The following is a 27,737-nucleotide window of genomic DNA, read 5'->3' as shown; positions in this document are numbered from 1 at the left end:
TTGCTGTTTTCTCCTGCTACTCGAGTGCAGCAGAATTGAGCTGCTCTTGTGAAATAAGCACCTTTTGGTGTTTGTTTCTTCAAGTGGAGAGGAGAAGAAGAATAACAGAGCTTTTAGAGGAACAGAGGAAGCGAGGAGAGAAGCTCATTGTGATAAAGCTCACCCGGTGTTTAGTGTTCGCCAAAGACTTTCCAAGCTGAATTTACCCGTGTTTACCAGGTACACCGAAGATGGAGAAGCATCCTTGTCTCTCTAGGGCACTGACCCTAGTCCCTGTGGCTCTCCCCCAGCTGGATACACATTTATAAGGATGCATCGTTTGAGAGCTTGGCTTGATTTTTCTCACAGCAGAACCTGTCTTCTGCTGTCAAGGCAGAAAATGCATCCTGTAATTGAGCAGAGGTTCCTTGTTTGGCATTCACCCCCCATCGCAGTGCAGGTATGAGGAGCAGTGGGGGACTGCTGCATCTGATCCTAACTCCACTTTATTCACCCTCTGTGCAGAATTACCTTATAGTTGATTGGAGCAGCGTGAGATGACAGCACTTCAAAGCAAACTTGTCTTAGCTGCTCTCTGCATTTGTTTTCTCTTTGGTTTTGGATCCTTGTTTTGCTAGAGAACTGAGCTATTGCTCTAGAGCAGCCTGCGCTGGGCAGTCCTGCGTGACATGAAGACCATGAGCAAATGTACTGTAGGTAGGGCTCTGGCACCTTCTGCTTCATAGTCACGAAAAGCTGAATTTTATAGCACCGGCGACGTAATTGCAGAACTCTATCAGCGGCAGTGCTTAGGTCACAGGTATGCTCACTGCATATGCTGTTGCACACTCTTTTTTGGGGTGTTGGGTTTGTTTTGGCTTTTGTTTTTTTGCTTTGCTTTTGTTTTGTTGTTTTTTGGGGGGTTTTTTGCAACTGTAGGCTTGATGGTTTGGACATTTTTTTTTGTTTGTTTTTTTTCCAATACTTTGCCCTTAGAGACTGGTTTAACTGAGTAATTCAGAGAGTCCTTTCATATCTTGTACACAGGAAGGTAAAACAGGCTCTTCTAACCGGAAAACCACAGCTCTTTTTACATTTTCTTTCTTTTCTACCTTTGCTTGGTGAACAGAAATGTGAAGTAACCCCACCTTTCTTTGTGGTATGTTACCATTTTAACAGCAGTATGATTGGCAATGTTTTGTTCTTACTGATTCTTTCTGGAATCAAGAGGGGTGTCTGCCAGATGAACTCTACAGACCACTTTCCAGCAGGTCAGATTCACCCTCCGCCTCCAGTAACTTAGATCTTGACAACATGGTGATCATTGAATCACTAGGTTGGAAAAGACCTTTCAGATCATCAAGCCCAACCGTACCTGCCCACTACTAAATCATATCCCTAAGCACTTAATCTGCCCATCTTTTAAACACTTCCAGGGAAGGATACTCAACATGGTTATGAAACCAAGGTCTCCTCCGAAGTCATGATTAATATCTGTTTTTCCTCCTGCCACAGAGGGAAGACCCAGGCTAGTTTTACCAACGCTTCTTTCTGTGAAGCCCAGTGGTGGTACAAGGGGTAGGCAAAAAAGTTCGGAAGCATCTGGTCTCAAACACTTAACACCTGGGACTCTGTCTGCATTGCAAAAAGAGAAAGGAAGGGGTAGGAAATGTGCTTTTTTAACAGGGAGGTGCCTGAGTCACTACAAAGTGTTAGGCCAGGCACATAGCAGAACATTTCATGTGAGAATAATGTCTAGCATTGCTTAGTGGGGATGTGGAGAAAACATAGGAGAACTAATTTTGGCAGTGTGTTTTCTTGTTCGCAGAGCTATAAACAGAAGGTCACTCAGTGCAACTGAAAGGACTTCAGTACTGGTCCCAGCTGGGAAGTGATGTCTAAGCCACTTGTGGCAGAGAAAAAGCACAAGAGGCACCTTTTCTTGGACTGTGGGAGTCCTGATCTCTGTCTGTAAATTAGTGACAGCATGAGCTCTCATCTTGGCTATCACAGGAGGGTGCCCTGTGCAGCAGGATAAGCTTATGTCAGGCTGGGTGTAGCACGTCTTTCACGAAAGCAGCAACAAAGGCAGAGGATACCTCTTGTGCTATGGTGTATCTGCATACATCTTTTGCTCTTGGTGCTTGAGTACTTTCAGATATGTGTTTGAAGCAGAAGCAGCCCTAGACTGAATGGTAAGGGGACCGTGTCATCTCTGCTAGGGCTGGCTGTGAGTAGCATGGACACATAATCCCAGATTTTTGGGGGGCCAGGGGAGCAAACAGGATAGTATCTCTATGTACCTTTTCTTCCCTCTAACTCTGTACGCATAGAGTCCATATTGAATCCTTTGTGACTCCAGAATGATCTATGCTGTTCAAATCACAGGAGAAAACAAATAAAACAACTTTTGTACCTTTAACGTAGGACTAAATTTCCTCATGTTTCTTAGAAAGAAAGCAGCACTGCTCAAAAAATGCCTATCCTATCATCAGAGAGCTTACCTAGATTGGATTTAACAAGAACTGAGCAAAGGCTTAGGTCTTTGAGGGTTTGTTCTTCAGTCCATTTTCACAGTCCTGAAAGTTCAAAGTGCGATTGTATGCAGTCTGTGAGGGTTCAGAACGTTTGAGTGGAGAATAACTAACCATGGAAGGATGTGACCTTCCAAAATGACTTTTAGCATCAGTTCAAAAATGCCTGCTTTGTGTGAATAACAAAGAAGATTCTGTATATTATGTGACAGAGGCACTATATTTATACATAGAAAGGAGGAATTGGCATTTCGTTACAGATGCCCTCACCTCACACTCGCTGAAATATTCTATTTCAGGCATCGCAGAGAAGGGCAGAGCAGACGCGGTCTTGAACAGCTACCCTTTCCTGAGGTCTGAAGGAGATGGTGGTGGAAAAGAGGGAGGGGAAAAAAGTAGGAAATCATATACATGAGAAGAGACAAGCAGAGCAAATGACAAAAATCGCTCTTGTCAGAATAGGCAGAATTGAACCAGCTACTGTGTGTTTACATCAGTTGTTTAATGAAAGAACAGAGTTCCCAGAGGCTCTATTCCAGCTGAAGCCGAGGACATGTCTGAAAATGGGCTCTGTAGTATATTCTGGTTTCATGTTCTGCTGAAGAGTTGCCCAAAGCTGCTGCACAGAAATTTCCAGTCACCTTGGTACCTGAAGGGTGTTTCCCCTTAAAAGCAGGAGCTCTGCTGGCAATCATCTATAGAGTGTGAGGCATCATTACTCTGCATGCCACCAGCAAGCTTGATCTCAGGTTGTAACTCAGCTGAGGATCCCCAGGTTCTCTGCATCCTCTGCCATGTATGCAACACAGAATACAGAGAGCACAAAACCACACAGCAGTTCAAACTTCAGAACGCTGGGTTCACTTTTTCCCCTGGATATTGGTGTAACCTGGCTTTTGCAGCTAATATGCAGCTGTAGCTTTGCAATCATCTTTTTCATAATTTCTTTTATGGTTAGAGACTATGAAATTGTGAGTCTGATGGGACTTTTTGTTATTAAGAAAGTGAGATAACAAGGCTTTAAAATTAGTATAAGGTAGTTGTGAAGACGTTTCTAAAATTCACTTTAGCTCTGACTTCGGATAGATGAGCTCCAGAGCTTCATTTTCATGCAGCATCCATCCTTCTATCCTGACTGCTGTGATCCTCACCCTCTCCTAGGTCCTCAAGAGTGCATTTAGAGTTGATATTCTCTCATGATCCCTGTTGTCCTCCCAGTGCTTTCACGGAGACTCCCCAGCTACCTGTATTCCCAGGCGTAGCCTGCATCCATGACTGTGCTGCCACATCCAGGAGATTAGCTTGAAAGAAGCATCCAACCTTTTCAATAGCTTTGGTGTGATTGTGGACCTGGGTGTGTATGAAGGAACTAGTGCAGGCAGTGGGACTGCAGCTCACCAGTACAGATACGTGTTTGGGAACCCCACTGTAGCTGATTGGTCTGTGTTCGTGTGTGTCTGATCCAAAACGGGAAGTGTGGTGAGTTGGGCTAAACATCAACGAAGAACACAGCACTTCTGTACTTGACAGGAAAGTGCATTGCTTTTCCTTCAGACTTGGTGGGCGCTGAAATGTTTCTGGGTTTCATATAAGAAAAAGACACAGGAAAACTCCCCTATGGTCTATTACATGCAAAGCTGCTGCTGGTGTGGCAGCCCTGAACTACTGGTTGCCAAGGCTAGAAGATTATTTAGAAGAAATATCCTCATACGCTTGCCCTGTTCTTCTCCTCTTCGCTTGGGATCTAGTGTTGAAGACAGGATATTAGGCTGAAGGGATTTTGGTCTGAGCCTGTGTGACCCTTTGCTATAGGAAGCAGTTTCTACCTGCTGCAGTACTCGAGGCAAGGGCAAGCAGCCAGAATGCCTAAGTTTGTTTGGATCAGACTGAACTATTGAATGATTCTGTCCTTTGGCTGTTCGGCAGCACTTACAGGGAACTTTTATTTCTTGAGCTGGAAGCTGGAGCATTTGTTTGCAACGTCCACAGTAACCAGCACTGGCTTCTTTTAGAAACCCTGTCTTTGCTTTTTAAAAAAAACAAAGGATAAAATAAGAAGTGATTGCAGCACGTCTGCATCACTGCGGTGTGTCTGCCTCTCTGCTTTTAGTTTTGTTTCTGCAGCTGTAGGCTCACCATGACCATTTCCAATACCGGTTTGAAAAGAACAGTGAGGATCTCACTGAAGCCAAGTGCTAAAAACTTGTCCCCTGCTAGCTCCAAAGTCAAAGTGATTCCTCATAATTCTGGTGTGAAGGAGTTTGCTGGCAGAGACACAACGCTGTCCCCTTCCCAAGGCCAGGATGGTACAGCACTGCTGATACTCGGTAATGAAGTGTCCTCGTCCAGCACTGGCTTGTACCGAGCAGTGCCGGGCCCCAAGGGGCCAGCTTTCCATCAGAGGCAGCTGTAAGGATGCTGAGGGAGCACTGGACAGCATACAGGATGGAAATCTGATGGCTGCTGTCACCTCGCTGTTTCTCAAAGGCTTGGAGAGCGGTCCCAGATCTGCTGTTACATTTCAGCAAGCCTCCCATGCTATCTTTCTTTGGAGTCAGCAGCCTATTTCTTCAACTGTGTCTTTCAGTAGATAAAAATGAGCATTTGAATCTATTTTTACACGTAGTTGAGTTCACCAATTTGCTCCAGCTGAAGCAAAAGTTTGGGGGAGAAGGGAAGAATTTGGAAAAAAAAGTTGACATTTTTCTTAGTTTGATTCCAAACAAGAACTAAAAGCTTTCAAAATACAGGGGAGGCTCGGGAGAGAACTCTTCTACAGTGCTGGCCGCTGCCTGGTGCAGTGTGCCAGAGGCTTCTCCAGGCTTTTCCCCATTACTTGTATTTACTCATAGCACTTATTCTCTTCACCTTGTTTCATGCCAGTCCTGACCATGCTGAAGTGATGACCAGGCTGTACCTCCCACTGCTGCCTAGTTTCTCCATTGCCCGGATCCTTGTGTCTCCAAGCACAAGGAGAGAGAGTAGGTTATTTTTCTCTACTTTTTTAACCTATTGAGATCAGAAGAGCCAGGCAGCTTCCAGGGACTGCATTTCTGCCGTTGGCAGAGCGCCCAGGTGGCCAAGAAGGCCAATGGCATCTTGGCTTGTACCAGAAACAGGGTGACCAGCAGGTCCAAGGAGGTTATTCTCCCTCTGTACTTGGCACTGGTGAGGCCGCTCCTTGAATCCTGTGTTCAGTTCTGGGCCCCTCACCACAAGAAGGATGTTGAGGCTCTGGAGTGAGTCCAGAGAAGAGCAACAAAGCTGGTGAAGGGGCTGGAGAACAGGCCTTATGAGGAACGGCTGAGAGAGCTGGGGGTGTTTAGCCTGGAGAAGAGGAGGCTGAGGGGAGACCTCATTGCTCTCTCCAACTACCTGAAAGGAGGTTGTGGAGAGGAGGGTGCTGGGCTCTTCTCCCAAGTGACAGGGGACAGGACAAGAGGGAATGGCCTCAAGCTCCACCAGGGGAGATTTAGGCTGGACATTAGGAAAAAATTTTTCACAGAAAGGGTCATTGGGCACTGGAACAGGCTGCCCAGGGAGGGGGCTGAGTCACCTTCCCTGGAGGTGTTTAAGGGACGGGTGGACGAGGCACTGAGGGACATGGTTTAGTGTTTGATAGGAGTGGTTGGACTCGATGATCTGGTGGGTCTCTTCCAACCTGGTGATTCTATGATTCTATGATACTGAGAAGACCTAAGCACATGAGGGCTGCCCATAACAGGTGGCAGTGCCGCTCTCTCCAGTCTTGCACGTTTGGCATTTGCTGCCGTGTGGCTTTGCCACAGACACTTTGCCAACAGATCCATGCATGGGGACCACTTCTCATGCCAGCTTTATGCTGCTTCTCTCCTGCTTTGCTTTCCATAGCAGTTCCAGAGCATTGCTTTGACCTGGTGAGGTAATGGGAGGGTTTTGCAGGCAATTCGTTTGTTTCGGAAGTTGTGCTAGAGAGGATTAATCAGCCTTGCAGTTCTTTCTCTTAAGGTCTTCTGAGTACTGTCTGATACTGGACGTTTTTGGGTGGTCTTTGCAGATGGATTTTTTAGGTTCTTTATATCGACTTTTTGAAAGGTTATCAGGTACCTTCCTGATATTGAGAACTACTAGGGTGTGAAATAATTTCCCAGGAGAAGTGACAGAAAGCTTTAATAGCCAAGAGATTTAAAAGATGACTGAAAGTAAGACTAGAAGATGGTAATTTTACGTTAGCCAGAAAATGAGTGTGTGATCTAAAATTAGTAATTCCTGCTCCTCTGCAATGCATAGCACAGCATGGCAGGTTCTGTAAAACATCCTGCAAAAAAGCCTGGAAGCTTCTTTTTTCCTGGGGACTGTCAAATGCAAGTTTTAGGAACAAATACTTGCACAGTGCCTTTGTTAGATGTTATTTGAGAAATACTGCTACCCAAAGCTGCATGTCAAGAATTTTAAGACATTAAAACCAAATCTTATATTTTCATGAGTCATCCAGCCCTAAACAGACCCTAGTTTCCTTTGATTTCCGAGTGTTTAGTCTGGACAAATGCTTGTGTAACTTCTTAAACAGCCAGAGGATGTCGAATGGCAGACAGTAAAGTGTCCTCTCTCTGCTTCAGAATAGCCAGTGAGACATGAGCTCTGATAAAAATGCCAGTGCAAAGCTGGTCGCTACCAAGACCAGGCATGAGTTTATGGAAACACAGGAAATCAGCTCTGCAGCGTGTGTTGTTAGTACATTCAGCCTTCTCTCTATGCCAAGCTATAAAATCGCTGGATCAAAGTGGAGCCAGGCCAGAGTCCAAACTTCCCCTGACTTCAGGGGAACTTGGATCCACATCCCAGCTCTGGGACTTGACTCTGCCACTAAATCAAGCTCTTATAATCTCTTAGGAAAAGTCAGGCCTGTGAATTATCCACAAAGTCACAGAAGGGCAGCCAAAGCTGGCTGTTTCTGAACACATTTGCTCTGCCTGCCCTGTGTCGGCAGTAAAGAAGTTTAGGTGGCGCCTTTTGTTAATCCTGGAATGCTGATCTCAGCCTTTGGTTTGAGAAGAAGTCATCCATCCTTAATTAGCTATTTTAATTTCAAGTTCATTTTTCTTCTCCTTCCTTTTCTTTGATTAGGTCTGTGAATTGAGACACCAGGCAGGCAGCAGGCATCTCCAGCAGCCTTTGCTAGGAACCTTGCCGTGCCTTACTGCCTTTCTCTGGGAGAGATGGAGCAGCAGGGTCGAACAGACTTGCACATTCTTCAGTGTGAGCCTTGGTGCTCTCCAGGCTATCAGGCATTTGGCTTAATGCAACAGTTTCCCTGTCGGCCTGGATGTGCCACCCCTGAATCAACAGCCCTTGCCACTGGTGACTGCCTGGCACTTGCATGCCATGGTAGTGCAAGGGTTTGAGGTCAGGGTTTCCAATAAAATATGAACAGGAAACCACGCTCACACCGAGAGTGATAAATTGACATAAAAAGGAGACTGCAATTATATGAGATATGGGATGGATGAGGGCAGCAGGCTCCAGGGATCAATACAGCTGTTTTGTGTTTAGATTGAGGTCTTCTCTTTCAGATTTGTCTTCTGTGACCCCAAATCTTCATCCTCTGCCACCTCATTACTGTATTATTACTTGTTACAATAATGACTAAATGTCTCATTATTGCTGCTACCATCAATAATAGCAGCCATTTATCAGCAGCGTTTATTAAGTTAAATTCTGTGCCGGCATATATCTTCCCCTCCCAACACAATTTATCTGTAATCTAAGAGAGCAATAGAGAAGACAGAGAAAAATACACATCATACACTTCCATTGATTTGTCTCAAATGAAGTCCCTTCAAAGAGGTGTAAAGTTTGTATTCCTAAGCTAAGCCTTTTTCCTGCTGCAGAAGTTTTGGTGTCTTGGCATTTTGGGTTTGTTCTGTCACAGTCTCTTAGTGCTCACCCAGCTTCCCAGAATTGCCAAGCCACCATCCTAAACATATCCCAGCCTCTTCCTTTTCCTTTTTTTTTCCCATCGCTCAATTTGGTTTTGGAAGTAAATATTAAACACTGTTAGCAATCCTGAAATTAAAACTGTTCTCAGTAAAGACCTACTGGCAGTTCCTAAATAGAAATTTTGTGAATCCTGCTTTGAAGGAGCATGGTGTTTCCCCATTTTTCCTGTACGTTGTTCAGTGCTACAGAATGCACCAGAGTGAGCAGCTTAGGACCCTTTTCATAGGCAAAACACAGCTATTTGATATTGTACTATTCATTTAGTGCATATTCATTTGCATGAATAATGAAAGAATTCCTTACTTGATTTCTGTTTGTCCTCCTGCTCTTCGGGCAATTTGGATCAGCTCTTTCCCATATCTCTCTTCTGCTTGTGCTCTGTTAAAAGAAAAACTTGTTCAATTTGCCTTAGCGGTACCAAGATCACATTTACACAAACCTTGTAATTGTGCCTGAGGTATTAAACATGAGAAATACCATTTCTTTGATTTCTCTCTCTGCTCAGTTCTAGTGCTGTCAAGTACTTCTAAAACATTCTGGGTGCTATTTCTAGAATAAATGCCAGGAAACGAATGCCCATCTTCATGGTTTTGATTAGATTCTGGAGTGCTATGTACAATTCTGTCCCCAAAAGGTTTGATTCCATTAGAAGAAGAGGTGTTACAGCAATATAGTGAGAATGCTCAGGAGAACAAAACTCCTCTTTTGCAAAAGAAACCTGAAAGATTTCTGACTTGACCCATCAACATGGTGGCTGGAAGGAGAGTGAAAAGTAGGATTCAAAGGATTTCACTTTAAATTTCCATCTATAGAGAAGTTCTGGATAAATTGGAGCTGGGAACAGCAGAAAAATTCTGACCATTAGAGACAGGAGGTGCTGCTCGAGCAGCTGCAGTGGAGGCAGAGGGGGAAGGAGCATGGCTAGTCGTGAGGTGAGACTGTGACAGCTCTGTGGAGGGGTCAGTGTGATGTGATGTCTCACCCAATGGGGAACTGTAGTTAGTGACTCAGGAAAGGAGTTCTGTTTCTATGGTCAACAAAGAAATACAACTGTTTCTTTGCTGATTTCCCCTCCCCCAGCTCTGGAAGTCATTTCTATTCTCTTTTTTTTTTTAAAAAAAAAAAAAAGAATATGTGCTAAATATGTTATTTCCTTTCTTCTGGGTGCAAGACCAGGCTGGAACTGAGCTTTCAGAAAGCCTTTGAGCACCTGCTCAAAACTATTAAATAGCCGATAGTAAATAGAATCATAGAATCATAGAATAACCAGGTTGGAAGAGACCCACCGGATCATCGAGTCCAACCACTCCTATCAAACACTAAACCATGTCCCTCAGTGCCTCGTCCACCCGTGCTTTGAACACCTCCAGGGAAGGCAACTCAACCACCTCCCTGGGCAGCCTCTGCCAGTGCCCAATGGCCCTTTCTGTGAAAAATTTTTTCCTAATGTCCAGCCTAAACCTCCCCTAGCGGAGCTTGAGGCCATTCCCTCTTGTCCTGTCCCCTGTCACTTGGGAGAAGAGGCCATCACCCTCCTCTCCACAACCTCCTTTCAGGTAGTTATAGAGAGCAATGAGGTCTCCCCTCAGCCTCCTTTTCTCCAGGCTAAACACCCCCAGCTCTCTCAGCTGCTGCTGGTAAGACCTGCTCTTCAGCCCCCTCACCAGCTTTGTTGCTCTTCTCTGGATAATAATGAACAGGTAGGCTGGTGTTAGGATATAACAAAGGATTTTGTTTGGGGTCCATTTCTCCAAAGGCATTTCAAAGCATTTCAGACAGGTTTGAGCCTGAGACCTGGCACCTTAGAGAAACGTTTTCTGTGTTGGATAAAGGAATTGTGGTGCAACCCCTCTGGTTTGTTCTTAGGAGTGGAGGCTGCTCCTGGCCTCTGTCCATGGCTCCCATGTGTCTAAAGCTGCACATGTGATTAGTTAGTTGCTGTCATCCTGCACTAGAAATTGCTGCATTTTGGTGGGTCACAGTCATACATCACTGCTTTGGGCTTCCTTCTAGAAGAATGGGATGCAAAATATGGTGCCCGGCCACAGAGGTATTGCTGCATTTTCCTGTTAGGTGAATGAAATGCTGTCAAAATGGAAATAAAATCTAGAGACACAGAATGTTGCAGAAGAAGAAGAGATTGTTTTTCTTCTGTTTTTAATAACGAGACACATTTCTGTGTTGGAGACATTGCTTTTCACATCTAGGTGCTGCCTTTCCCACTTTCAGGTACTCCTGCACACACAGCTTCTAGTTTTCCCTGCAGCCATTGAGAGCTGGAACACGTTTTGTGTTTTAAATGCAGGGCCTTGTTCTGCTTTTCTTACTCCTCGGTCTTTTATGCCCTCCTCTTGGGCAGGAAGAGGTATTTGTGAGCCAAAGTGACTGACCTGTGTGGCAAACTGATATTGTTAGTGTAGCCAGAGCACTTGGTTTCAGGGCAGTTGCTGCGGGAGTCCCTGTTAAAATTCTGACATATGGCACCTTCTAGGAACAAGGACTTATCCTGTGCTTTGATCTCCTCCTAGGTCGTTCCCATGAATGACACAAGGACAATAAAACACTCATCTTTCAGAAATAAACTGGAAGCTATCCCGCTTTCTGCAGCTCACTGCCCACTATCTTTGCTCCTCTGCTTCCTCCCCCGGCCAGCATGTGCACACACACATTTGCACGCTCACTGGAACGCTTTTGGGGTGTGCAAAAGGTCATGGAAACTTCTGTTGTTGTAGCTTTCAGACCTGCATGTGTATTCTTTCTTTTTTGTGGAAAGTCCTTTGTGCCTCCACCAAACACCAGGAAGACCTTTATCCTGCAGCTTACAGAAACTCCTCTAACTTATTGGGGAAACACAAATGTAGATGACACCAGATACACACTGCAGTGTAGAGTCTGCCTGAAGCCTGCAGTGTAATTCTAATCTCTGTTATGAGTCACAAAGGAGTTATTTTAAACAGTTAAAGCTACGCTACCAACAGGCAGGTGTGACTTACGGACTGTGTGACATGCGGTGGTAAAATGTTTCCACTGGTGGTCAAGAAAAGCTTCAAATAGCTTCAGATTTTGGTGGGAGACCGTTCACACTCTGTGAGGTAGTGAACTTACAGTTTGACAGCTCACTCCCCCATGAAAGTCCCTGCGCTTGAAAAGTAGCCTTCAGAAAACCAATGTAAACCCAGAATAAGTGGGGCCAGCATGGGAAGAAAAAGCAGGGCTGTGGCTGAGGAAGACGAAGCAATGTTCATAAGGAGAGGGTTCTGAGAACCGCTCTAGAGAGATAAGAGATGAACCTTTACCTGCTGAATACATAATCTGTATTGTGTGGTCTTTCTTACGGGTCATGCAGGAGCACGTTATGTGGAAACCATTGAAACCCAGCCAGTTAAAAACAAAACCAAATGTCAGATATTTTTTCTAAGTAAGAGGTACAAAAATGAATGGCAGAGGAGTCAGAGCAGCTGTGTAATGTGTATTTCTCACCCACAAAAGCATCAGCCTTCTGTAGCTGTTGCTGAGGGGCACCAACAAAGTGTGTAAAGGATGGACATAAACTACAACATTATTATTTGAAGTCTGGCAAGGCTAGTGAACAATACGGGCTGTCTGGTGTCTGGGAAAGTCTTTTGGTAGCATCTTCTGTAGCTTTGTCTGTATTTGAAAAATAGTCTGGGTTTGGTAGTTGCAAGAAACTGAAATGGTGCCTGTGGCAATAGCATGTTTAAGAGAAAGAGAAATGTGCAAGTTACTTGCTCCCTGTAAAAGTGGAAACTCGGTGCCACTTGTGGATGTATGTGCTGGCACATGATTCTGGACTGACAATGACCTCTTAACAGAGATTTCTCATTCTTTCAACCTTCTCTTCTCAAATCTTTGTAACCTCTATTTGTTATCTACCTTCACAAATCACATCCAAAGGCTGGTGGTCAAATCACTCACATTTACCACGTAAAGTGGTATCACTAACAAGTACAGAAACAGCCTACTGTTCCTTTCCAGATGCCAAAGAGGAGAGAAAATAGAGGCTGTTCACACTTTTTTTCGCTCTGATTTTCTTACCTCTGCTTGAGCAGATCCTCCACATCTTTGCACATCTTCCTCCCATCCAACAGCCGCTGTACGAGCACCTCGTAGCCACTGTGTAAGGTGAACTCCTTGCACTGAAGACAAAAAGATAGAGTTGAGCTGATTTGTGCACGTAGTTCACAGATTTACCAGATGCCTTTTGTCAGTCATGCAGAGCAAATGAACTTTCTGGAAAATACAAATGGACCCTTAGATTACCCAGAGCAATGACAACAGCAGCTGGGGCAGGGCTAAGGGCGCATGTATGGACAAGGTTTATCCGAGGTGAAAATACATAAAATTTCTAATTAAATCATGTTTGGTTTTTAGTAGTGAAAAAGTGAAGGGGGTCACAAATGTCGCAGTGTGCAGCATTAGCCATCCTTTTGGGGAAGTCACATTTAGTCACTTTTTGCTACTGGTCTTTTACTTATTTTTCAGTCTGAAATTTTATCTGCTTTCTGTTACCCCCGGCTCAAAGGTTATCACATACTACTTCTACAATATTTCATTCCACCTATTTGTTTCAACAACAACTGTTTCCAGCTCATCCTTTATGTCTTACACCAGTGTCTGCAATGAATATGCTGAATAAAATCAATCCTGAGACCAGCTCTTGAGAACCCTTCCTCTAGCTCAGGCATTTCCATTTCGGCACAAGACACCAGCGTCTCCCTCTGACATGTGTCTTTGTCCAGTTTACAGTTCTTCTTCTCCTGCTCTGTCTGTTCAGCCCTGGTTTGGTTTTCCTCTCTGGTCTCTTAAGGATTTCCTGTGAGGCACCATAACAGACGCTACATTCTCTTTGTCAAGACAATCAGGACAGCAAGATTGTATCACATTGAACAACTATCTAACCTTGATAAGATACCTTATTCTCATTTCCATTTACTGTTTTGTGATATAATTAGCATTTGCCTTAAATGGTTTTGTAAAGGCTGTCAAAGTTGCACTTCTCAGCTGGTACTTTGTAAGGATTATAAGAACTAATGAATAATCAAAGATCTATTTTATTCTTTATGGAATTCGAAAAAATGCTTTAAATAACAAATGTATTAGTTTGCTGTATAAAACCTAATTTGTTTATAACAAAATCTAGGTAGCTGCTCGGGAGAGGGTGATTTGACTCATTGCCAACAGTGTGATTCCACTCAGTCAAAGCGCGTGCAACTGTGAAAGAGGATTTACTCCCTGTAATTTTAGTAAAAAGGATTAGTTAATCTGTGTTGTCCAGCAGACCTGTAATCACTTGTAAGACAGTGCTTGACAAAAGGATTTCAGGGTTGCAGGCAGATTCATATTGTCCTGAGATTCTTCCATCAATACCTCACGGGTGTTGGGCTCTGCCCCTCAGCCTGAGGTGTTCCTTCTGGGGAGAATTACAGCTCATGGAGAGGCAGCATCTCCTCTCCTCTTCCCAGTTACACAAGTGCAATGAGCAACATCATTCCTCTGGAGATGAAAAGAATGTGAAAGGGAGTATGACTGAAAAACACCAGTCATACCAGTTATCTCAGTCCTGGATTGCATGTTAGTTGTTCTGACTGAGTAATACCAATGAATTGTGTCACTGCATCGTACCACTGTGTACGGGCACCGCTTCAAGAGGGTATTTCTTCATCTTGATCTCTTGAGCTGCTGCTCTCCTTGTCAAGTGCTCTGTCAAGGGCTGAGCGTTTACTGTAGATGAGCTGCAAACAGATTTCACAGCTGGCAGTCCAACATGATTTAAAATCTCAAAGTACCTTTGACTGGGCTGAATATTTCCTGCCATGTCGTGGCCTTTCAAGTGTTTTAGGAAGTTTACTGCTCTTTTTCTGCACCACTTATGCTACTCTGAAATAAATAGTGAAATACAAAGGCAGTAAGCGCTGCTGGTTTGTCTGTCTGACATCCAGGTGACCGTTTAGATCCCCGCTGTAGCTCAGCTGTGATGCTGAGGAGGGGAGCCTGGCCCTTACATGGCCCTGGTACAATATGAAGCAGTTAGGTGTTGCTTCATGTCACATGAGATGCTGCCCTAGTTCTGCTCTACACCAGTGAGACTCAAAAGAGCCTTTCTTCAAAAGAAAACCCCAGGTTCTCAGCGTGACCCTAGTCCTGGGAGTGTGTTAGCAACTGAAAACCCAGCTGGGCAACTTAATTAACAGGGAACACATAAACGGAGAAGGTCCTCAGTGCCCAGCACAGAAGGGCATCTCAGTGGAAGCCTCCAACAGAAACAAGTCTCCTCTGACCAATGCATGGTGTGATCAGAGTATTTTTCTATAAATGTTCATGTGATAACAAAGTGATTAATGAGTTTCAAAGCGTGCGTCTGTGCTGCATACTGCTGTGCTGTGTAAGAGCTCCTTTTTCTTACTGCCTGGAAGTGCTTGGAATGGATGGGAATGTGATGGTTGCTCATGCTTTCCAGGATCAGACTGACTACGGAATTTATATGATTTAAAAAAACAATTTTTTTTTAAAAAATGATATGATTTTTGTACGTAAGCAGAAAAAAGCAAAGAAGAGCAGGTAGGGCAGAGCTGGCCATGTAATATTTGTGTCATTTCTTGTAAATCCGCTCTTTGCACCTTAGAAACATAAATGTTCGCTAAGGGTGTAGATGGCTATCGTGAGACTCCTGTGATAATGTCAGGAATTGACTCAGGTGTTTTCAACACGAGGCTTAGTCTGCAATTTCACTGCAGGCTTTGTTGCCTGAACCTGCGATGCAGGAATCTTCACGAGGAGCCATTTATTGCCAGACATAGTGTAGATGTGAACCGTGGATGGGACCTTCAAAAGTCAGAAGGTGAAAGCCATTGCATTTGTAGCACTCGCATTGCTGAGGTGCTAGATTGCTGTTTTGCACTTCTCTCTACAATGAGGTAGGCTAGGGAACTGCCGAGATCCTCATCATGCTTCCATTCTGCAGCAGCTAGGATATTCAGAAAAAAACCTGAAATTGGTACTTCACAGACTTCATGGTAGCATTGCAAAATTGGTAGCACTGAGTGAACCAATGGCTTCCCAGTGTTCTTTTGCTCTCCACGATATTGCAGGTTTTCTCTGGGAAGGAAATGGTTGGTTTAGAGTTTTGCTGACAGGGGAATTTGCTCCTCAGCTTTCTGAGCCCTCACCCTCCTCCTGTGTCATGGCAGCTCATGTGTTATGTATTAGGCATTCTTAGAGTCACAGCATGTTCTTTGACTCTCTTCACATTTTAATCACACCCTGATTTGCATAGCCACGAAGTTATGGCTACACAAAAGCCATCTTAACTTCTGCAGGTGCTTTGTTGGTTGGCAAACTCGTGGCACGCAGGGAGCAGACTTGCAAAGTCTCAGTTGCAGCCTAATAAAAGGATTCTGCTTGTGCTTATTGTCTCCATTTTCACTTCCCTTCTTAATAATTAGATTAAATAATATTCTGATAATGTGGCAACATTTCCTAGGGAAGAAAAACTGTAGGTTAATTGTTGATCTTTTTGTGAAGAGTGCAAGTGTTTTACTTTGCTTTGCATAGCACGTTTTTTACATGTCATAACATCATTAATCACAAAACCAGTCATTCAAGCTTTAGCCAAAGAATGGAGAATGTGACAGTGGTCTTTGAATTTTCAGCTTCTTTCAAACATTACATGGAAGGAGCTTTGCCTTTTGGAACACAGGAGCAGAGCTACACAGACAAGCTGCAGTATCACCTCCTTTCAGCTGCCCAGCTTGCTCGTCTCTTGCAATGCCTCAATTCCAGAACCTTCCATAAACGGCACAAGCAAAGTCAGGAAATGGAAACCTTGTGCCATCCTTTCTAACAAGAACACCTTCTTCATACTGAGTAGGAGAGCAGCATCTCTTTTAATTCTGAGATGCTGTAATTTGTTGTTTTTTCCTGAGTGTCTGCAATTGTAAGGCAGACAGGGAAAACAATGCACCTTCTCTTGAACCCCACATATCCTACCAGGTTCAGCTGTGCTTTTATTTCCCCAGTTCCACTAGTTCCCACTGACTTCAGCCTTGACCAGAAGTTACTACAGCTGGGGGTCTCAGGATGCTTCTGGCCACCTTTGGGATGTGGCATGCTCCTCTTGCACAGCAGTTCAGACTCCTGATGCTTCTATGCTAGGAAAAGGAGCCAGCAGCCAGATGTGCATCACAAAAAAGAAATGTGACAAAAAGCTAGAAATGCATTCAGGACATTCAGATAAAACAAACTTCCAGAACACCTTTGTGATGGAGATAGTGAGAAATAGGACAGGAGGAAAGAAAATCCCTCACTATTTTTAAATAGGAGCTTGATGTGGCTGTGTGACACAGACTTGAGGTGGCAGTATCCCTTTATATTTTCTCCATGTGGTGACTTTAGACAACAGCTACATCTCTAAAGTGAGGTGGCTTCTTCTGGGAGCCAAGAGAGAGCCCTGATGTGAGCATTTATACTGCCTTTCACAAGACACAGTGCTGTTTTGCTATGGTACCTCCCAGAGTCCTATAGTTAAATGTGCCAATAGTGAAATCAGATGTTGCATCAGCCCCTTATTGAATAATGTTAGCTACAAAGGAGAAACTAGGAGTAAAATAAGGAGATATAGAATCTTTAAAGTAGAAGATATTCCTGTTTTATAGAAAATAATGGTTAGAGTTCATTCCTCTTTCGTATATGCACTTCCAAGTCTCTTTTCTTTTATAAAAAACCTCCTCTCCTCCTGCACACACTGTGGGGTGGGTCCCGGACCGCTGAGAGCAAGGCGACATGAAACAACCTGACTTGCTCAGGCACAGAGGTGATTGTTCAAAAGGTCATATAGAGCCACTGGAGCCAGACCTACTTAGCTGGTACATTAATTCATTAATAAAACTGTGTGTCTTTCCCCTCCCTGTCTTAGCAAACTTAGATTTGTTTCCTGTCACTCCTGGAAAAGGCACTGAACACAAGTTACTGCTGCACTCACGCTCTGTGCTTCACTATAATCGAGCCAGGCAGTTTGTTGGTGGTCTTTCCTGGCATGTAGTGAATGGTAAAGCTCCAGGAAATCTCCAGGAAGTCTTGTTGTGCAAGGAAAGTGAATTAAGGACTCAGTTCATCTCTTAGTGAGGACTGTTCTGATAGCTACATATTGCCACTGCTAGTTTACAAGAGATCCTCACCGCTGAAGTAAATTATTTTCAACATATCCTGTTACTCAATAGGATGCAACATATTCTTACACTCTGTTAGTTTGGTGTATCACCAAGTCCTGGTGACTTGTGCAATCCATCAGCAGAAAATCAACTTTAGCCTTTTAGAAATTCTGAAAAGGAGGGGGATGAGAGAGTGTTCTTTTAAGCAAAGTGAAGCAGTTTGTCCAGACAGGACAACCATGCCAGTTCTATGTTACCTTCTGGGAGGTGTTTCTTTGTGTTTGCTCCCACTTGCCTATTTAGGTCTCTCCTGCCTTACACAAAAATAATTAAAAACTGATTAATTCTGCTTTTTTAGGAATTGCTCAATCGATGAGGTATTTAGCTGGATGTACCTCTTCCTGCTGCAAGCTCCTTGGGTACAGGAAATGGGCAAGACCTACGTCAATGGGTGCACGCTGAGGGGTTGCACCAGCATAGTCCTGTTGAACCCTTTGAGCTGTTAACTGTTGCATCAGCCTGACTGTCACACACAGGGTGTCTGTTCACCTGAAATTGCCTTGTCTTTTAACCAGCAAGAATGAACTTCTCATTGCACTGACAAAGAGCCTCAGCATTATCTGCCTTAGGAGTGTTTGATGTTCTCATGAGCAACCCTGGTACGAAACAGACTGCTATGACTTCTAGAGCTGGGTGGGAAACAGTTTTGCTGCCCTGCAAATTTATGTAAGATTTTAAAAGACCACATTTCGCCTCTTGACAGCAACAACAACAACAAAACAAGACATTCACATTGATATGAAGAAGACACTTGTTCTGAATCAGGCAGATCTGCTTGAGACACCTCACCACCTGAGCTAGCACACTAACCACCGTCTGCAGTCTGTGTAGGGGGGAGGGGTTGTTTTTTAACCTCTCCTTTCTCTAGCTGTTTTATGTGTGGATGGATCTACTGTTGCAGAGGGAAGGCATTCCTGGGCCGCAGGCTGCAGGCAGGGTAGACCATGGGCAATAAATTCTACAGCTCCTATTCCAGACTATACCTTCCTGGCAGAGCTCCCAGCACCCCAGAGGCTGGTTTTTATGAGTTTGGTGTCCTCTTCCTCTCTTTGGTTAGAAATTTCACCCTGAACATCCACCTCCAGAGGAAGCCTTCACTGGATGTGAAGTTTTTCATCAACACACAGCTTTACCTTCCAAAAGAGCTCCCCTACTCCCAGTAAAAATGTTTTCCTGCAAAAAGTTTTTGTCAAAATCATGAATCCTGAGCAAACGTGCAGCTTTTTCGGTGGCAGGTGCCTCCTTTCCTTCTGGTGCTCCACTAGGTCTGTTTATCAGTCTTGACTTGTTAATGCAGTAATTACAGCACCTATTAAATAGGACAAGGCGATGAGACTCAGACCTCAGTGTTGTTGACCATCTATTTTCTTTTCTCCTTCACCTCCACTATTGATTTTTCTTTCCTTTTAGGAATTAATTAGGCCTGGACAAATTGAGAGCAGTACCAAGTAGCATCTCATTTGAAAAAGCTGTTGCTTTAAAGAAAGAGAGAAAGAAAATATGTTGTGTTTGGTTTTTAGTTTGCTCTGGATGGAGCAGCAGAAGCTGGTATCCCTAAGGTAGCCTGAGCAGATCCCTTTGCCATTCAGTTTTCTCTTCATTCTCAAGACTGGCTGTAGATAACTTCTGTCTTACATTTCAAACAAAAATGAAGTTGTGCTGAGAGTGTTTTACCAAGAGGTACGGAACTTCTCAATTCCTCAGTCTTGTTCAGTGACGTTTTTCCACCACTCTGAAGAAGTACTAAAGTATTTATAGTAAGGGAGCAGTTGTTTTGGGAACTGAAAAGCTGTTGGGATCTAGATGCATATTTTCAACATATTTTTTGTCTTAACCTTGACGCCCCAAGCTGAGTGATCCCTGTGCCCCCCAGCCCTCACCTTGCCCTAGCCTCAAATCCCCACATCCTCACTGAATGATGCAGTAAACTTTGTGTTATTGAACTGTGGCTGTTAGGAACAGCTTTATTACAAAATCTAGTTTAAAGAGGAGATGAAACAAGTGTTTCCTTTGCCACTTGCCAGCCAGAATCTACCTTGCTACACTAGAGCATGAAAGCAGAATCAGAAAAAGGTCTTTTCGAGCTCAAAGGAGCTGCAGAATAACACACACACACACAAAAATCTGTTTATGAAGCAGCCTAATTTACCTTCTGTACAAGTATGCAATGAGTAAAGCTGGATTGAAATTCCAGAGGCTTCCACTGTGCCTGCAAAGCAACGCAAGGTCACTGTCCCCAGTCACTGGCTGTAAACTTTGAAGAAAGAGAAGTGGCGCAGCTCTGCTCTGCTGCCCTGTGGGAGTGCAAGCCTTGTGGGAGGAAAGGAATGGGGCATGAATCACCCAGTCCTGTGAGGAAAAAATATGTTGACATGAGAGTCACAGGGAGAATCTGAGATTCCCCCTGGAGAATCTGTCATAGGAGGAGAGGCCATAAGCCTTGATTGCTCATCCTGTGGAAGGAGGTGGCTTAATGTATATAAAACTGGTAGGAGGGTGTAAAGGAGACAGACATAGGTCTTTTCAGCAGTACCCAGTGACAGGGTAAGAGGCAATGGGCACAAGCTGAAATATAAGTTCTGTTCAAGTGTAAGAAGGTGGGGTTTTTTTGCTGTAAGGGTGGTGAGACACTGGATCAGGCTGCCTGGAGAAGTTGTGGATTATCTCCAGCTTTGGAGATGCTCAAACCATGGTGCTGGGGAGCTGCTGTAGCTGCCTCTGCCCTGGACAGGGGCTTGGCTGGAAAATGCCCCTTCCAACCTCAGCTGTTCTGTGACTCTACTGTCTGAAAATGCACCTTGCCAGGCTGCTTTAGCAAACCAGAGGACACTGCTAAGTCTTTGCATGAAGTGCTGTTACAGATCCACAGGATCCGTTTCAAGCCGTGTGCAACAAATACTCATTTAACTCCAGGTGGTGTTCATTGGATGTGTCTGTGTATGCGTGGGTGAAAAGAGAGTCAATGACTCACCTATTCCATATTTAAACAGATACTCATGGCACAGTTAAAGCTGTCATAAATAAGAATCTTGTTTCTCTGAGCCCGTGCAAAACCAAACAATTTCTGCAGAGCAGGACTGATGATTCTATGATCCTGTGATCTTTCTGGAAATCCATTAACCTACCTGGTCTGGAAATCCTTCTGCAGCCTTAGGACCAGACCACTGTGTTTAAACCTCCCCCAGATACTCTTCCTCCTTGCAGGGAAGATGCTCACCTTGCAAACGATAGCTGAGCAGATCACCGAAAGCAGCAAACATAAACCTCTACTCCTTCCATTTGAGCTCATCACCAAGGAAATGAACCACCCCAAATATGCTGTGCTTGGTTCCTCACAGATGTGCTTTAGGAACGTGGGAGATGGAAGTAGCCGTTGACATGTTTAACCTTGCTGCTGATATCTGTGCTGGGAGTGAGTTCATTTGAGCTCCCTTTTAGCCGTTGTACTCCACTCAGAAGTGATTTGTGAAGCACCAGTGTTCCCATAGCCACAACAACCGATCAGTTTTTCTGTTTGTGTTTTCCTGTGGTTTTAGTGACTGTTGTGAGGTTGCCCCCCTCACGGGTGCTTCTTGCTGCCCCAGTGAACTAAGCGGCCTTCCCACATCAGCTAGGGAATGCAGAACATCATGGGTATGAAAAGAATGGAGCAGCCTCTTCCATAGAAACGAAGTTGCCCTCACAACAAACAGACATCAGCTGGGGAATCGGTTCAACTTTTCTGAGCTGGTTCCCCTTTTATTCCCCATTTCCACACACATCCATCAGCGGTGACTTGTCCTGGGTGTAAGCAGGGCCACAGCCATCCGTCTCAGTACTCGGCACTGGTGAGACCTCACCTCAAATCCTGTGTTCGGTTCTGGGCCCCTCACCACAAGAAGGATGTTGAGGCTCTGGAGCGAGTCCAGAGAAGAGCAACGAAGCTGGTGAAGGGGCTGGAGAACAGGCCTTATGAGGAATAGCTGAGAGAGCTGGGGGTGTTTAGCCTGGAGAAGAGGAGGCTGAGGGGAGACCTCATTGCTCTCTCCAACTACCTGAAAGGAGGTTGTGGAGAGGAGGGAGCTGGCCTCTTCTCCCAAGTGACAGGGGACAGGACAAGAGGGAATGGCCTCAAGCTCCTCCAGGGGAGGTTTAGGCTGAACATAAGAAAAAAATTCTTCACAGAAAGGGTCATTGGGCACTGGCAGAGGCTGCCCGGGGAGGGGGTTGAGTCACCTTCCCTGGGGGTGTTTAAGGGACGGGTGGACGAGGTGCTAAGCGACATGGTTTAGTGTTTGATAGGAATGGTTGGACTCGATGATCCAGTGGGTCTCTTCCAACCTGGTTATTCTATGATTCTATGATTCTATCTGCCTCTAGTCATGCTTTCTGGAGTTAGGAGCAATGCAGCCCACGCTGACAGCAGAGCCTGGCTGGCTGTGTGCCAGCGCACCGTGAGATTGTCTGTTTTCATTTGCCTCGTGTCAGTAGACACAGGTACAACTGCTGCAGTCCAGTTCCAACACAACTTGGTGGGCAACAACTTGCAAAGCTGAGATGCCAGGGCTAAAGGTTCAGCAGGTCCGTCCTTCCTTGCCTGGGATGCTGTTCCTTGGGCGCAGGGGCTGCCTGGAGCCCTCACCAGCCCCACTTCCACCCTCACGGCAAACCTGCGCTGTCTCAGTTCCTCCTCACAGACCTGCTTCACAACAGGCGGCTCTGCAGAACTTTACCTCAACAGGAAAGCAGGGGAGCTCTTGATATAGCAAGGGCTTTTTTTTTTCAGTAAAACAGTCAATATGGTATTGCTCCAGTGTATTGCCTAGAAAATGGTTCTACTGTGACTTTAGAATTGTCTCCATGCTCTTGTATCACAGTGAAGCGTCTTATTAGAAGCTGTTATTTATGAAACTAATTACATCTTTTTTTGGGATATGTAATAGACCATTGTGTGAAAAAGCTCCAGTAACAGTTGAGAGGTTCACCTGCAAAGTCAATTTTGCATTGAACCTGATGTAGAATATAGCCTGAAGTCAGAACAAGGAAGATTAAGAAAGCATCTTTTATATCATAGGCTCTTTGTCTTAAGTCCATCCACGGCTCTCACTGCTGTAGTGTCTGACTGTAACTGCAGGCGCTGCCTTGGTCAGAACGGGATAAGGAGAAGTTCACAGCAGGGCAGGGAGGCAGATCCTGCTATCTTCTGTTCAAGGCCTGTAGCATATTTGCTAGCCTCTATCTCCAGCTTGCTCACAGTTTCCAATCTGAACCATGAGAATCCACAAGCCCTGAGCTCATCCTATGTCTAAGAATGAACAAACACTACAAAATTTAAGCATTTTCTTCTTTAAATCCTAAGCACCTTAGGAGCTCATGACACGTTTTTGGAATTGGCTTGGTTGATTGAGTTTGAGTCAAAGCTGCCAAGAGAATATATTTGCTCCCACTCAGCTCTGGGCACCTTGGGGCCTGCCCCAAATCCAAATGCCTCCTTTGAAAGTCTTCCTCTCTCCCCCTTGCTGGGTGGGTAAGGTAAAGCCAGTAAATGATGCCAGTGAGCCCTACCCACCTCTTGACCAGAAACAGCTGCATCCCACAAGGTTGCAGTGGGAGAGTTGAGCAGCGTGTTGGAGAAAATCAACATAGAAGGAAAAGGCAATAATGAGAATTTCAGAGGAAAAGCAACGATGAGTACAAGAACATAGAATGAGACTAAGAGAGACAGTGTTTGTGATGGAAGGGGAAAGATTTTCTTGGTTAGTGTTTTTTTGTAACAGAAAAAACAACATTGCTCAAATTGCTGCCTGTTAACATGATTCTTTCAACACGAAACTAGCTGGTAATGTACTCCTGTTGACGTGGGAATTTACCTGCCTGTCTATTGTGATGCTAGAGAAGACAGGCAGAATCTGTTACATTGGCAGAGCAACCCAGGAAAATGTTAATCCATCAGCCACTGCCCTGCACTAGCTATCAAATCGATTCGTACTTTCATCTCACTAATATTTTCAAAAAAATTTTATTAGAGGATAGAAAACTTCTGCTAAGAAGCACACTTGAGTGAAGGGCATAAACCCAAAACTGTGATTAAAAACACACTGGGTTTAGCCTGGGCTACAAAACAAAGTAAATTTGAAGAAATGGTGTGAAACTGCTGCATCTAATAAGGGAAAAGATAAATTAAAATTTGTACCTATTATGAGCAACCACTTGTGTTTTCTTGAAAGTCAGCCCACTCTGTTCTTACAAAGGTTGAGGAACTGTGGGGAGGAATGAATGGGACTTGTTCACTGCAAGCTGGGGAAGATCAGCTGCTTTTAGGGTTTTTTTATGTACTTTACATTGCAGTAAGTGCTAAGGAAGCTTCTGCCCAGCCCAGCGTTTGCTGATGGCAAGAGCAGGGAGTTGGTGCTTAGGGCATCAGGAGAGGGGGTGCAGCAGTGTCCTTAGGCAGGTTTTAGGGCCCAGGGCTCTGAACTGAGTGATCGACTGTGGTGCAAATATATTTTTGGGGGAGTTTAATCATAAAGAGAGTTTCCATTCATAGTACAAATCAAACAAAGCAGGTAATTGCTTGCTGAAGCAAACCGCGCAGAAACATTTCCCTCTCACTTATGAACGTTATGAATGCAAAAATAATTGCTGATCTTGCAATTTTAGGGGCAAGCTGCACGCTTTTGCCACATTGTGCAATATCCTGTAAGGTTTGATTTTAAAAGACTCATCATTGTAAAGCTAAAACTACCGTCCTGCTACCGGATATTTTTCTGCCCTGTTAATCAAGCTCAGTGATACAATATTTCCAACCACACAATATTAAAAACAAAGATGCTTTCCTTTAAGGAAGATGTTAACTTCAAAGCTAAACTGGGATTATAGTCACGTTAACGTGACTCAGCACAGAGGAGAAGCTTAGGGAGGAAAAACCAGGAAGAACTGGCCTGGCCAGACTCTCAACTGGCGTTAATCACCCTAACCCTGCTCCAGTTTATGGAATTCGCCCGATGTCTTCTCGCTAAAGACTTGAAAAGAAGATATACTAAGTGGATCAGTTCTAAAAGTCAGATGGCACCTTTCCAAAGGAAGGCCAAGAATGCAGAAGCTGATGCTCCCAGAGTAGCACTGGCTTGCGGTCGTCTCCTACCCCATGCATTGGACTGTCCAGTGATCAACCGTACAAAAGGGAAGGCTTGGAGAGTCTCATGTAGGTGTGGTCATGCACAGTTAGGGTTAGCATCAAAATTGCCTTTAGTATTTCCTCATTGCATTTGTTTTTAACTGTTCAAACCTAGAGTGGGGGCAGGGAGGTCTTCCTGGAAGTGCTGGGAGGAAAGCGGTTTGCTGATATGAGTTCTTGCATCTGCCCATCTATTTCCTACCAGGACAGGATTTACCCTGAAGGGTGGGTGGAGAGAAGGAAAGCACAAACAGCAAATACGTGAAGGATCTGTTCTAATTGGCCTGATAGGAAAAAGGCAGGAAGAATTCATATGCATTCAGGTCTTTCATATAATCATGAATGGTTTGGGTTGGAAAGGACCTTAAAGCCCATCCAGTTCCAAACCCCTTCCATGGGCAGGGACATCTCCCACTGGATCAGGGGCTCCAAGCCACATCCAACCTGGCCTTGAACACCTCCAGGGATGGGGCAGCCACAGCTTCCCTGGGCAACCTGGGCCAGGGCCTCCCCACCCTCACAGGAAAGGAAAATTTCTTCCTAGTATCTCATCTCAATCTCCCCTCTTTCAGCTTCAAACCATTCCCCCTCATCCTGTCCCAGCACTCCCTGATCAAGAGCCTGTCCCAAGCTTTCCTGTTGCCCCTTTCAGTACTGGAAGGCTGCTGTATTTCAGTCAATCCTACATGCTGGGAGATTGGTTTCCTAGGCAAGAGGCAAGCACATAACATCCTATTTATCCCACTTTGCAATATCAAGGATTTGTTGTTGGTATTTTTCCCCTTAAAACCTCTGCTCCAGAAGCAATTACAAGAGAAGCTCCAGTCATCTGCAAGGGAGAGCTGACTAGGATCTTTTTACCTTGTCACTGAAGAGAAAGAGCTTAAAAACACAACATCAAAAGATTCCTCAACCAGAAACCAAATAACAAGAACAGAGCATACCCACTTGCTTTAGCATTCACTGGTTTTAAGCCAGTTGTGAGTGCCTGGGCTCAGTTATTGGTTTCACTGCTAGCTTTTACTACCTGTACTGCTGTGTGACTCCTGGGCACCTACACGCCTCGTGCATGCTTGTCTGCACCTCTAGGGGTGGGCTAGCAATAGCATTTGACACCAATTTCTACAGGCAAATGTGAGAGAAATCAGGCTGCAAGTAGTGACTGTTCACCTGCTCAGGGCAGTCACTCCTAATCCTGAGGATGCTCACTGCAAGTTAGTGCTCTCAGGACTGTGGGACAGATAAACCCGTGTCCCTTTCAAAAGCAGATTTTGCACCTAACACAGGAACTGGGAACGTCGATTGGTTTATGTGGATTGGATACGGTTCTCACACTACCGAACACCATGGTTTTGCATGGAGACAGATTTCCATTTTTTACCAAACTAAATTTAAAGTACAGAACAGGATTAAATTCATATTAAACAATAGCTAGAACTAAGCTGTGTTTTAAAATAGAGACATATTGAATATAGGAAACACATAGTAAATTCTCACTTACCCAAAATGCATCTTTAAACTGTAGCTGTGTCATTATTATTGCTCTGTGGAGGGGGAAGAATCCTTCACCAAGTTGGTTCTCGGGCAAGAGCAGCAGCAGCCCCAGCCCTGAGCCTCGATGCTCTACCCCAGCCGGAAAAGAAAGAAAAGAACATCCACAGACCTGTCTCTGCTGAAGTCAAGCTGGCAAAAAATAGCATTGGCCAGTTTCAGGCAGCTCAGAGTGATGACCTAGGGCTGTGAAGGGACAGGAGGAAAAGAAGCTCTTGCTGACACCCAGAGACATGCACACACTCAGCACCCTAACCCCAAACCGGTTTCTCTTCTGGTAAACAGTTAATATTGAAATGAGGAAGCAAGGAGACATCAAATGTCAGGCTGCTCCTTCCATGTGTGCATGTGAGTGGCTGGCAAAGAGAAAAAAGGAGACCGGGATAAAAGACAAAAGATAAAATCCATTGATATGATTTGATCAGCTACAGGAGGAAAGAGAGCAATTAAAATGCAAAGGAAACCAGCACAATGCAAAGAGATAAGCTAGGGAGGAAATTAGAATCAAACTGCCGTGTAATGCTGTGGTCTTGCAAAGAAAAAGAATGAAAAGCACTGTACATGCCACGTTTCTCCAGTACCTTCTAGAGACGGCAGAGTCCAGGCACTTGCGTATGGGAAGCACAGCTCAAAGCTGCATTTTGCAACTGAAAAGGCTTTTTAAGACTCTGGTTAAATTAAGAACACAGTGAAGTGTGCAGGTGCCTGCACCCTTTTCAATACCTCTATGTCCGTATAAAGGAAATCTCTGATTTGCCTGCCCTCATGAAAATGTTTGTATAAATAAGCAAGATATGTGCAGTTTTAGAAGCAAAACCCAAACTCTTGAGAACACTTGGGCTAAGAGAGCTGAGTTTATTAACACTACGGGCCTGAAGTGAAGCTTCACGGAAGTCCAACGGGGCAGCATGCCCAGCACCACTGACCCTGAGGGTCTTGGACAGCCAGTTCAAAGAGCAACCCATCTGTTACAATGCAGCTCTAATGGCAGCTAATAAGGTAGTATGTGTAATGCTTCCATGAAACACTCTTCAAGATACTTGTCCTACAGGTGATCTTGCCTCTGCTTGCCTTCTTAGGATGTTTTAAGAATTCTTAATTATGTCTTTTTAAATACTCACTGGGTTTTTCAGAGGGTAGGAGAAAAAGCAAAGAAAAAAGCTCCTGCTGTCATTGCCTGTGGAAAAAATGTGTTCTTCCACACCAAGAGCACCTCAGGATGGATTTAGCTCTAATGAATTAATGTTGCTCCTGATGCCTGGGCACTGCTTTTTTCTTCCTGTCCCCGCAGCATCAGGCACGGAGGCAGAA

General features: G+C 44.5%; 1 protein-coding gene across 2 annotated transcripts in view; it reads right to left on the bottom strand.

The window, feature by feature from the left end:
• PSTPIP1 (proline-serine-threonine phosphatase interacting protein 1) overlaps positions 1-26,913 on the bottom strand; it is a 52,717-nt gene extending 25,804 nt beyond the window's left edge. The window contains exons 1-3 of one of the 2 annotated variants that reach the window (XM_069866474.1): positions 26,377-26,913; positions 12,549-12,649; positions 8,796-8,870 (exon numbers count right to left, since the gene is read on the bottom strand). In XM_069866474.1, coding sequence (XP_069722575.1) covers positions 8,796-8,870; positions 12,549-12,649; positions 26,377-26,409 — 209 coding nt within the window. In that variant the 5' untranslated portion in view covers positions 26,410-26,913. The remainder of the gene's footprint in view (positions 1-8,795; positions 8,871-12,548; positions 12,650-26,376) is intronic. The other variant, XM_069866472.1, reaches the window with a different exon arrangement.
• Positions 26,914-27,737: the final 824 nt, after the last annotated feature.

This window comes from Phaenicophaeus curvirostris, chromosome 12 (genome assembly GCF_032191515.1).
Source record: "Phaenicophaeus curvirostris isolate KB17595 chromosome 12, BPBGC_Pcur_1.0, whole genome shotgun sequence".
Lineage (NCBI taxonomy): Eukaryota > Metazoa > Chordata > Aves > Cuculiformes > Cuculidae > Phaenicophaeus > Phaenicophaeus curvirostris.
This window is presented reverse-complemented; position numbering and strand designations above follow the sequence as displayed.